Source organism: Nicotiana sylvestris, chromosome 10 (genome assembly GCF_000393655.2).
Source record: "Nicotiana sylvestris chromosome 10, ASM39365v2, whole genome shotgun sequence".
Classification (NCBI taxonomy): domain Eukaryota; kingdom Viridiplantae; phylum Streptophyta; class Magnoliopsida; order Solanales; family Solanaceae; genus Nicotiana; species Nicotiana sylvestris.
In genome coordinates, this window is record NC_091066.1 from 170,769,849 (window position 1) to 170,782,162 (window position 12,314).

General features: G+C 41.4%; 1 protein-coding gene across 1 annotated transcript; it reads left to right on the plus strand.

The window, feature by feature from the left end:
- Nucleotides 1-9,503: 9,503 nt before the first annotated feature.
- Nucleotides 9,504-10,925, plus strand: LOC138880253 (uncharacterized). The gene is made up of 2 exons (XM_070159932.1): nt 9,504-9,986; nt 10,158-10,925. Exons 1-2 carry the CDS (start codon nt 9,504-9,506, stop codon nt 10,923-10,925), a joined length of 1,251 nt encoding a protein of 416 aa, XP_070016033.1.
- The last annotated feature ends 1,389 nt before the right edge of the window (nt 10,926-12,314 follow it).

The following is a 12,314-nucleotide window of genomic DNA, read 5'->3' on the forward strand; positions in this document are numbered from 1 at the left end:
ATGGTGGCCATCATGGCGGGGCGAGGACGGCGTCTAAAGTGTTGAGTTGTGGTTTCTATTGGCCTTCGTTGTTCAAGGATGCCGGTGACTTTGTGAAAAGATGTGATGAATGCCAACGTGCCGGAGGGATTTCGAAGAGAGATGAGATGCCCCTTAACACAATTCTAGAGGTTGACATTTTTTATATTTGGGGGATAGACTTTATGGGACCATTCGTAAGTTCTTGTGGCAACACTTACATCTTGGTAGCGGTTGATTATGTGTCGAAATGGGTTGAGGCCATAGCTTTGCCAAATAATGAAGCTCGAAGTGTGGTGGCGTTCTTGAAAAAGAGTATCTTCACGAGGTTTGGCACTCCACGTGCTATCATCAGTGATGGGGGTTCTCATTTTTGCAACCGGGATTTTGACTCTTTACTAGCCAAGTACGGGGTAAATCACAAGGTGACCACTCCTTATCATCCTCAAGCGAGTGGCCAAGTCGAAGTGTCCAACCGTGAGATCAAGAGTATTTTGTCCAAGACTGTCAATGCAAATAGGACCGACTGGTCGAAGAAATTGGATGATGCTCTTTGGGCTTATCGTACAGCTTTCAAAACTCCGATTGGTATGTCGCCGTATCGTTTGGTGTTTGGGAAGGCTTGTCATCTTCCGGTAGAATTGGAACATAAGGCTATGTGGGCTCTGAAAAAGTTGAACTTAGAATGGGATGTAGCTGCAAATCTTCGGGTTGAGCAATTGAATGAACTTGATGAGTTTAGGTTTCATTCTTACTCTAGCTCGTCCTTGTATAAGGACAAAATGAAGTACCTTCATGACAAGTATGCCCGAGGGAAGGAATTCAAAGTTGGTGACATGGTTCTTCTTTTCAATTCCCGGTTGAGGTTGTGAGCACGTGATTTTTGCCCTATATGAGAATTACTCCCAAAAATTCAAAATAAAACAATTTTCCTTTGTGTGCAATTTTTTGAATTTTCTTGGCATTTTTGGATAATTATTTGTATTTTGTCTGTGCATGTTTATTTGTTAAATTAATAAAAAAACATAAAAATATGTCGCATTTGCATTTAATATTTATTTAAGTTTGTTTTACAAAATGAAAAATCATAAAAATAATGTACGTTGCATTTTTAGCATTTAACGTCCAAACTGTGTGATTTTATCGTTAATTGCTATTTAAATGTGCGATAATTGTTATTAGGAGCTAATTAGTATTTTTTTAGCACGTTAGGGTTTTATAATTTAATCTTAGCATTTTTTTAGCTTTATTAATTAGGAAATTAAATAAATAGAAAAGAACAAAAATACACGAATATCGGATTGGGCCTTTACTTTAATTTTAAACCACAGGCCCAAAGATACCCAACCTTCCCCTACGACCCGGTCCATTTCAACCCGGGTCGACCCAGTCCATAACCCCAAAGACCCAACCCCCCTTTTTTTTCATTTTTTATTCTTTCTAACCCAAAACCTAACAAACCACTCGCCCCCCTCTCTTCATCCTCTCCAAAACTCAAACAACCCCTCCCATGGCTGCTTCATCACGACCTCCCCCTCCTCATTTTCCCCACAACACAGCCACCCTCGTCGTCGACACACACGCACACACACAACCATGGTCGTCGACACAAGCAGCCACCTACTGCTTCGTCTTCGCCTCATCGCCATGGCTGCCACTGCTTGCTCGACGACCATGGCTGCCACTGCTTCGAGCTCCAGCCACATCGCCTCAAACAGCCCCAGCACCACCCCTTCATCGAGCTTCGTCTTCGTCGTCGAGCTCCATCGAGCTTCGTCTTCGTTGTCGAGCTCGAGCTCCCATGGCTGCCTTCTTCGTCGACCAGTGGCGACCACCAACAACCCACAACTTTCACAGTTGTCCTTCACCTATAGCCATGAACGACCACAGCTCGATCGTCACGTCCAAACGAGCATCGCCGCCTCCATAGCCCGCCACCAGTTGGGCAGCGTTGTTGCTGCTGCTTCGTTCTTCTTCTTGTCAAACAAATGAACCATCCCCCACTGCTTTATCTCCCCGTCGTCAACCTCTAAACGACCAACCAGTGACCCCCATCGTTCTGCTTCTAACTCCAGTCAACTAGCACGTCAAGGTTCCGTTCGAATCCGGGCTTCAAACTAGTAGGTTTCCATTCTCTTGTCTCTTAGTTTTTTGTTCAGCGAATTTATCTTCCGTTCCTTTTCTTCTTGTGTTTGTCTTCCAATGGTTTGGTTTGAATTTGAACCTAGAACTTTGTTTGTATTAGAGATAATTTGTGTTCATTTTTTGTTTGAAGTTTGTTAGTTGTTCGTCAAGTGATTTAATGTCGAGTGTTCATTTTAGTTTGAATTATTTCATCCTTGTTATGATGTTGTTAGATTTAATTTGAAGTTCAATTGATTATTGAAGTTTAGTGATTTGAATCTACCTGTTTGTTATGTTCAATTTGTTACTGTTATTGAATCTGAAAGTATGTTTGTTGTTAAAAATGTTTGTTCAGTCAAAATGATTTCAGTTGTTTCCTTATTGTTCATCATATGGTTTGGTTCCCTGAATCCTTTGTTTTGATGATATTTGACATAATCTGAGTTTCTAGCTTAAATTTGTTGATGAAATTTGATTAGGAATTGTTTATAGCTGATGAGGGTAGAATGTTAATTTCAGAGGGGTATTTTTGGAATTGAAAATTTGAACAATTATTTATTTTGAGTGCTCCGTCCACTAGGAATTAATAATATTAAAATAGTACATGGTGGGGGGACAAGACATAAGTTAGTGGGGAAGTGATATATTTGTTTAATATAATGGGAGACAAGACACAAGATAGTGGGGAATAATTCTTTTGTTTAATGTAGTGGGGGACAAAGCATGTAGGCATGAGGAAATATTTTCGGGTTAGTGGTTCAAGACAAGGGTCTTGTTATAAATAGAGTCATTTGACACATTAAAAGAAGATTTTTTGGGGGGGGAGAAGATTAGGATTCCGAAAATAAGAGGGGACTGGTTTTTAAAATCTAAGAGGTCAGAATAAAAAAAAAGAATTTGAGAGTTGAAAACCCCATTGCTTCATTGATTTCATTTTCCTGATCCAAACACATTAACACTAATCCTAAGTAACTCTAGTGCATTTTTCGAATTCATTTTACTTGTGTTGGTAGTGTTGTGAGCCAATCTCTGTTTTCTGTTTGGTTCACTGATTCGTTTTGGAGTTGAATTTGCTATATTGGTTCACTCAGTTGCTTTTGGTATTTCTGGATTTTCAATTGGTTGCTCCTGAGTTTGCTGGGGTTATTTGTTAGCTGGAATTTTTTCTGCTGGTTTTTAATCTGTTACCTGGGCTGTCACATTACTGCTGTTGCTGTGTTGTTGCCACTGCTCCTGCTGACTTTTTCTTCTTCTTCTTCTTCTTCCTTTGAACATTGAATTCCAGGTATATATTTCAAATCACCTTGATGTAACCTGAGTTGAAGTTGAAACGGAATTATGCAGCAAACCTGCACATTTGGATGCTATTTGTCGTCTTTAATTCTATAGATGTTATATGAAGTAGATTTATCCAATATTAGCTCTGTTTTTATATTCTGTATGAATAATAGAAACGTAACTGTATAATTGGAACTGTTTTAGGCGTGTAGATTTTTGTGACAGAATGTTAAATTATGTAGATAGTTTATAAATGTCATATCCCATAGTGGTAATCTGAAAATAGGCATGTTAAATGTTGACTCAAATTAGTAAAGTAGGATATTAAGCTAGTAATTTCGCAGAATCAGTAGGTCTGCCGTATTTGAAGTTTGATTCAATGTAGTGAGGCTAAGGTCATTAACTTAATAGGCATGAGTTGATTTCGAACAAGGCTTGTTAGAGTTTCTTTAAATATAATAGATTTTCAAAGTGTCGATTAAGTTTTAACAACTTTCGTATGCATTGGTAGTCAAGGTTGGTTCAGTTTCAAATAGTTAAAGAAACAAATATAATTAGTTCCAATGGTTCAATTCATCTAATAATGTGAAGTCTAAATTAGTTAAAGAATAATTTGTTTGTTTTGATAATATTGTTTCTCAATTCCATATTTTATTTATAATTTCATTTTTCTTTTGGTAATGTTCAATTATAGAATAAGACACGAAATAATTTTCTTTTGAGCAAATTCGATCGCAATTTTGCGTTAGCATCTTTTGTAATATAATAATTGATAAGAGGCCCGAAATTGCCAAGCATGTAATTTAATTAGCATATATTTTCTTCTTTCATTTTTGAGACGAACAAAAATAGAAAATGTAGTCATTTTAAGATTATCCTTTTAAAATAAATGAGACGAGCCTCGCCAAACAAAAAAAATGCACAAGCTGTGGGGCCCTCTATACGTGTTTGTAAAGTTGCTTAGACTCCGGGATGGGCCGTTTAGCAAAGTCTCACGGCCTTGCCCAAAATAACGATACGCCAATCGCTTAGGGCGCGTCTTTAATAAAATTACTTCCCTAAGTATGGGTGTGAATTTATGCAACCCAAATCCAAATCTCAATAGAGTCGGAATGTATTAACAACCATGGGTGCATTGATTGCGACATGGTTCGAGATGCATTTTCACGACGTTGCAATTGTATTAAAAAATATTAATAAAAGCGGTTTAAACTTAATAAAAGTACACAAGTTATAACATGTATTAAAATCAGATATTTAGCCATTATAACAATTTAAGTGACCGTGCTAGAACCACGGGATTTGTGGGTGCCTAACACCTTCCCTTGGGTCAACAGAATTCCTTATTTAGAATTTCTGGTTCGCAGACTTCATTTGGAAAGTCGAAAATTTCCTCGATTTGGGATTCAAGATAAACCGGTGGCTTGGGACACCAAAAGCCAAACCTTTCCCAAGTGGCGACTCTGAATTAAATAAATAATCTCATTTCGAATATTGTCACTTAAATTGGAAAAACTCCCTCTCGCATTTATCTTTTGGGGTAGGCGCGTAAAAAGGAGGTGTGACAGCTCTGGCGACTCCGCTGGGGAACGAACCCAGAATCTCTGGTTCAGGGTTCAGAATTCGAGCTTAAATGAATTGTTATATTTGGCTTTGTTTATTATCTGATTTTTACATGTTTGGGCCTAAGGTGCTAAATGCTGCTTTTTCCGCTTTGATACTATCTGAACTGTATATAAACTGTGCCGAAACCCTTCTCTTCTTACCTCCGGGGAGGAGCTCGCTGGTCGAGACTCCCTATTCTGTTAGTGTCAATACCTGAAATAAGAAAGAGGTCGGACCAGTTACAAAGATGGATGATCCCGCGGGTCCCCGGTACGTAGCCCCCTCCTCGACTCGAGTTGTCCGCTCGGGTGCATAGTCTAGAACAAATACCCGGGTTATGAACCTAGAATAACTCAGCTTCATGCTGGATCCCTAGTAGGAATGTTTGTTTGCATCACGTGTATTTGACTTTGGAGGCTCAACACAGGGGTTGGGTCTGTCTAGGACAGGTGTACCAAAATGACAAAAGACCGTCCTGATGCATCTTACTTGCTTCTACTTGTGCATTTATTTGCTTCGGACTTGCATGTTGACCGACTTTTGAATATTTTGAGGAAAGAGAGACAAAAGTACGAGGGTTAAAAAGAGTTAAATCACCCGCTTTGAAAAACTAGTAGTGTCGGAACTCTGCAAAATTTTTGACAAAAATGAAAAAAAAGGAGAAAAGAAAAAAAAGAGAAAAAGAGTCTTGTTTTCAAAAGAAGTTTGTTTTATCGGCTCGAACTACGCCGGTTTGATTCTCACAGGGTGTGAGATACGTAGGCAACCCTCATCGGATCCAACCTCCCCTTTTTCAGAAATAGCCAAAATGTCAGAATTTTAATTTCATCATAAATGAGTCGGGTGATGCCGCTTTTGTCAAATGTAGCCGAATGTTCCCGAAAGGGACGCGCCGGAAGGCTGACTTTGCATAAAAATCCGCTTTTGGTCTTTTATTTTCCTAACAGCCTTAGAATCCTTGTCCCCGAGGCTCTGTGAGGTCGTGATCCCAATGTCGGGCCACTATTTTGAAAAAAAAGAGTCATAAATAAATCAAGTGATGTTGTTTTGTCAAAAACAGCCAAATGTTCCCGAAAGGGACGGCGGAAGGCTGACTTTGCATAAATGGACACTTTCGATCATCCTTTAGAGTTTTTGATCGGTTGACCCTCACAGCTTTAAAATCTTTATCCCCGAAGTGTTGAAAGGTCGTGTTTGAAAATCGGATCTTTCTTTCTAAAACATAGTCAAATCATCTTTGAGTCAAATAATCTTTTACTTAAATCACCTTAATAAATGTGCAGGATGAGCACAATGCAAAATGAATACTTTTCGATAATGTCTAAAGTCCCTGTCAAGTTGCGGCTATGGTGGGATGATCTAGGTGGTGAAGGGCAAGATGAGGTCAAGAAATATCTGAAAGGTCTCACGGGTTTATTGGAAATCCAGCCTCGGGGAGATATCATAAGAGCTTTGGTCACCTACTGGGACCCAGCGCACAATGTTTTCCACTTCTCCGATTTTGAACTCACCCCGACTCTGGAGGAAATAGCTGGGTACATTGGAAATGATGAAGTTCCATTAAGGCAAAAATACCTGGTTGCCCCAAGAGCTGTCACTGTGCATTGGTTTCTAGATTCATTAAAGATACCCAGGACGGTCCATAACCCAGATTTGGCCGCAGGTTTCTGTAGTCCGTGCTTCATATACGACAGATATGGTCATGTAGGAGGATTCAACAATCCGGTTAACAAGCTATGCAACAAAGGTAACCGTCAGAAGTGGGATGAGCATAGACAAGTGGCTTTCATGATAACATTTTTGGGCCTTTTGGTGTTTCCGAGGAAAGACGGAAACATTGATCTGAAAATATCCGGGGTCGTCAGTACTTTGCTCACTCAAAATGAAAGCACTCTCGCGCCTATGGTAGTATCTGATATCTTTCGAGCTCTCACAAACTGCAAAGCCAGAGGGAATTTTTTCGAGGGGTGTAATTTGCTGCTACAAATATGGATGACTGAACATCTCTGCCACCGTTCCGAGCTTTTGAGTTATGGTTCCTCGAAGAAGACTTGCATAGAAGAGTTTTACATGAGAATCAAGGAGGTCAGTCTACCCGAGGGAGTTACGGCATGGACGTCATTCTTTCGAACCCTCACCGCCATCCAAATACAGTGGACACTAGGATTGTTGCTTGTTGATGAGGTCATATATATGTCGGTCGTTAGGACCCACTTTCTATTGATGGGACTTAAGTGCATTCAGCCTTACGCGCCAGATAGTGCCACGCGAGGAAGATCTTAGTGCTCAAGCAATTGAGATTAGCCTGACGAACAATTTCCTGAAGCAAAAGTCCGCCAGATCTGGAATGAATGCCAATGTTTAAAAGCAGATACTTGCGTGCAGGATCGGGCCAACGGTAAAGTAGCACCAGGGTACCTTGTGTGGTACAGAAGAGAACTTGAGAACAAAAGGCCGGCTAAAAGACCCCATATCCTGAATTTTGCCTAGTCATCACAGGAGCAATGAGATTGGTTAGCAAAAGAAAAAGGCTATCGGGCTAAAATCAGCAAGCTGAAACAACAAATTGAAGGTCTAAAATTTGAGAACAACGTGCAAGTTGCTACTGATCTGGGAGAAAAGAACAGGTTGGCCCAGGAAAATGAGACGCTTAGGGCTTAAATCCAGCAAATAAGGATAGCCGCTGATAACCAAAAAAGGAGCCGGTCGGATGAGCGACTGATAAAAGGTTGAAAAATGGAAATTAGTGAGTGCCGGATTGAGTCATATAATTTTGAGAATACCATAGCAGGATTCGAGGCACACTGGGCAAAAAGAACAGAGGAACGCAACTAGTACCTGCAACAGTTGAAAAGGGATAACAAGCAAACCATTGCCAATTTGAAGAGAAAGGTGGCCACTCATGAGGACACAGCGGCTGAGCAAGCTCGAACCTTTGAAGCTGAAAATAGACATTGCTATGATTTACTGGCCCAAATGGAAGTAGAAATTCAGCAGTGGCAGAATCAACATCTCCAGGATTCTCGGGTTTTGAAGGCCCGTAATGATCAAATAGAGCGCCTACTCATAGAAAAGGGGCAAACCAGGGATAAGATTAAGACCATTGCCCATGCCATCATTAGGAGGTGTCTACGGTGCGAAGATATGACCCGCACCACCTTCTTCTCGACAGTGATGATTTATGTCAAGCGAACCATGTATGAGCTGGAACAACTTGAAAGGGACCTCGCACCTAAGCCCGCGGCGAGGCCGAACGATGCCCCGCGGGCGCCAATTTTTAAAGCTTTAATGTATTTATAGGTCGAGTCTGTATTTTCCATCTTGGCGTCTTTTGTTTGTCTTTATGCATCAGGGTGTATCAGTAGTTTTTGAGTTTGTATTTATTTCAATTCTGTTATTCTCCCTTTTTCAAAATGTTTAGTTTGTAATAGAATGTTTTAGTAATAAAAAAAATGTTTCTTTATTTTTACACTTGCTTGTCTTGAACTACGTAATGATCTAATTCGTGCGGCGTCGTGATACGTAGGCAATCCTTATCGGATCCAGTCACGTTTTTAACTTCAAATAAATAAATAAATAAATATATATATATATATATATATATATATATATATATATATATATATATATATATATATATATATATATATAAATAAAGGGGAGCATAAAGAAAAGCCGGAATGACGCATGCCATCGATGCAAACATGTAGAAACTCACTTAAATGTATAGGTGCATCACACCCCAACGTGAGATTACCTGTCTGTTATTTGTTTCAAACTAACCGTTTGCTTGCTGCTAAGTCCAGGTTTTTAAAAAGGCGGTTTGGTTTTGTGGAGGTCTGGCCTCACATTCATACTTTACGAGGTCGAAAGGAAGTGTTCAGCTGTCCGTCACTAAGTCGAGAGGAAGTATTCACACTTACTTCACGAGATCAAAGGGAAGTGTAGAGATGTCTTCAGAAATTCCTTTGCCAACAATTCCTATTTCCGAAGAGAGTTCAATCTCGGCTATCCCAACTTCCGAATCAGCAACTGCTGAAGAAAACAAAATCTTGCGGCTTCGCATGTTGGAAATGTTGGATGACTGGAACAATGGAAAAGAGCCGCCGAGTGTAATCCCTGGATTCCCCGAGCTATTCTCTAGGACAAGTGGGACTTCCAACATCCCCATAAGTTATCCGACTAGCCCATTCGGGTATCCTACCATTTCAGCCCACTCCGCTGGATCACCCTCCGATTCTTATCCCCAGGTGTCAATGACAGATGTGTCTACAAACATATTCACTGCATCGCCCTGTCCAATTGAGGCATAACCCGCTATACACAAGCCTAATTTTGACTCTTCCTCATTCGCATTTCAAGCACCATCCTTCTCGCTGGAACCAACTCAGTTTACCACTAGCGCTCACCCTCAGCAACCTCAATACGATTTTATGCCTGGGCAAGACCGAAATCCCAAAGCTCTTGAACAAGATGAAATGGCGAGAAGAATGAGGAGCCTCGAGCAGAGTTTAAAAAATATGCAAGGCTTAAGCGGGCAGAAGAGTGTCTCCTATACTGATCTGTGCATGTTCCCTCACGTGCACATGTCCGTAGGGTTCAAAACACCGAAGTTTGAGAAATATGATGGGCATGGCGATCCCATTGCTCACCTCAAAAAGTACTGCAACCAATTGCATGGGGCTGGAGGCAAAGAAGAATTGTTGATGGCATACTTCGGAGAAAGCTTGGTGGGAATAGCCTCAGAGTGGTATATGGTTCAGGACATATCTCGATGGCACATTTGGGATGATCTTGCCAAAGATTTTGTAAGGCAGTTTCAGTATAATATTGACATCGCGCCAGACAGGAATTATTTGTCAAACTTGAAGAAGAAACCCTCAGAAAACTTCAGAGAATACGCTATTAAATGGCGCGAGCAAGCATCAAGGGTAAAACCTCCCATGGATGAAATAGAAATGGTCACTACTTTCCTCCAGGCTCAAGAATCAGATTACTTCCAAAACATGATGTCGGCCATGGGAAAACCTTTCGCAGAAGCGATTAAGATCGGAGAAATGGTAGAAAATGGGCTAAAAACGGGTCGAATTCTAAGCCAATCTGCTATCAGAGCTACCTCCCAAGCCATTCAGGGTGGGTCTGGAGGAATAGCAAAGGGAAATAAAAGGGAAGAAACGTTTATGGCAACATCGGGTACAAGGAGAAACTATACTCCCAGATCTCTTCTCTCAGAGAGGACCCCGCAACACTATTACCCTCACCAAGATTTGGCCTATACTCCTCAGCCATACTCGGTCATGACTACTCAGCCTTATGTCCGGCCACCGCAACAAGCCAATCGGAGCCAAGCTCTACCTCCCATAAATCAGCCTCCTTACCGACACCACTATAATCCACAACTACCCCAGAATAACTTTCATCCTCAAGAACCACCTAGAAGACAAACTTTCACACCCATTGGTGAACCGTATTCTACCTTATTCCCAAAACTGGTCCAGATGGGTTTCCTGCAACCAGTCCCTCAGACAAGGCAAAATCCAGCATCACCTGCTTACAAAGCTAGTGTCAGGTGTGCTTATCATTCGGGAGAAGAAGGGCATGATACCAATGATTATTGGACTTTAAAAAGGGTGGTAAAGAACTTAATAGAACAGGGAAAGATAGTATTAAGGGACGAAGAGGTCCCAAATGTGACCAACAATCCGTTGCCCGCTCACAATAATGGGCCGTTGATTGGGATGATCTATGAGGACAAGGAGTTTGATCCTTCCCTGAAAGCTATAATCGCCATTGTCGATGCAGAGAGAAAGCCTAAAACAACCCTGAAGCAAGAGAAAGGGGAAAAGAAGACTAACACTGTCAAGGCTGAGCTCGAAAAGAAGGCTGAGACAAAGACATAGACGATGTTGCCTTCGAAGAATGAGGTTCTCTATACTCCACGAGGTCGATCAGAGAAACCACAGAGATTCGAAATGAAAAGGGGAATACCGATGAACGTGTCGAAAGGGGCCTATGTGGTCCGGGGGACTATTAAACCACCTTGGCTGAATGAGCCAGTGGTTATCGGACGCGTGCCACAGAAGCCAATGACAGACCCGTCTACGGTACCGTGGAATTATCAACAAACATTGATTACGTACAAAGGCAAAGAAATCACGGGGGAACTTCCAAAAAATACTTCTACGGGAAAATATTCAGACATTCAAGAAGTGAACAATGCCACACGGAAGCGCTTCCCACCCAAGAAGCATGTAAGCACTGAAGAAGCAGAGGCTTTCTTCCAGAAGATGAATATGCCTGACTATGAAGTGGTGGATCAGTTGCGCAAATACCCTGAACAAGTCTATGCTATCTTTGCTAATGAGGTCCGCCGAACATCAGAAGATCCTGCTCAAAACCTTGAATGAAGCGTATGTGTCGGCTGAGACTTCAGTTGAACAACTTGAAAGAATGACGGAAAGGTTCTTTGCGGTTAATCAAGTTTCTTTTAGCAAGAACAATTTGCCTCCGGAGGGAGCAGCTCACAACAAGGCTTTACATATGACAGTCAAGTGTGAAGACTACTATGTCAAGCGAGTAATGTTGGATGGGGGTTCGGGTGTTGACATTTGTCCGCTCTCCACGTTGCAAAGAATGGAAATTGGTATCGGAAGGATTCGCCCCATTAATGTCTGTGTAAGAGCTTTTGATAGCATCAAGAGGGACACCCTCGGAGAAATAGACATGATATTGACTATCAGGCCGGTGGAGTTCGAAGTAACTTTCCAGGTACTGGATATGGACACATCTTACAACTTTCTCCTCGGAAGACCTTGGATTCGTGCTGCAGGGGCTGTACTCTCCACTCTCCACCAAATGGTGAAGTTTGAATATGAAGATCGGGAATTTGTGGTCCACGGAGAAGACGAACAGTCTATTTATCGGGACCCATCCATCCCATATCTTGAAGCAAGAGAACGGAGTGAGCACACAGTTTATCAGGCTTTTGAAGTTGTGCTGGTGGAGCAGTATGAAGAAGGGAGCCCTTGCCCCCAACCTTTCTTGTCCAACGCTTCAATCATGGTTGCTAAAGAAATGATCCGACGGGGATTCAAACCGGGAGAAGGACTTGGAAAATCGTTGCAAGGAATAACTAAACCTATCACCTTGCCTTCCACTAAGAAACTCTTTGGGATAGGCTTCCACCCTACTCCAAAAGATGAAGATTGGGCAAAGAAGAGAAAAAATGAGGGATGGAAGTTGCCTCAACCATTGCCACATTTGTACGAAACTTTCGTCAGACCAAAGTA

Bases quoted from the DNA above. Each gene is read 5' to 3' on its own strand.
- LOC138880253 (XM_070159932.1), top strand. From the start codon at position 9,504: ATGGCGAGAAGAATGAGGAGCCTCGAGCAGAGTTTAAAAAATATGCAA. The intron at 9,987-10,157 runs GTCACTACTTTC...CAAGCCATTCAG, and splicing joins CCATGGATGAAATAGAAATG to GGTGGGTCTGGAGGAATAGC.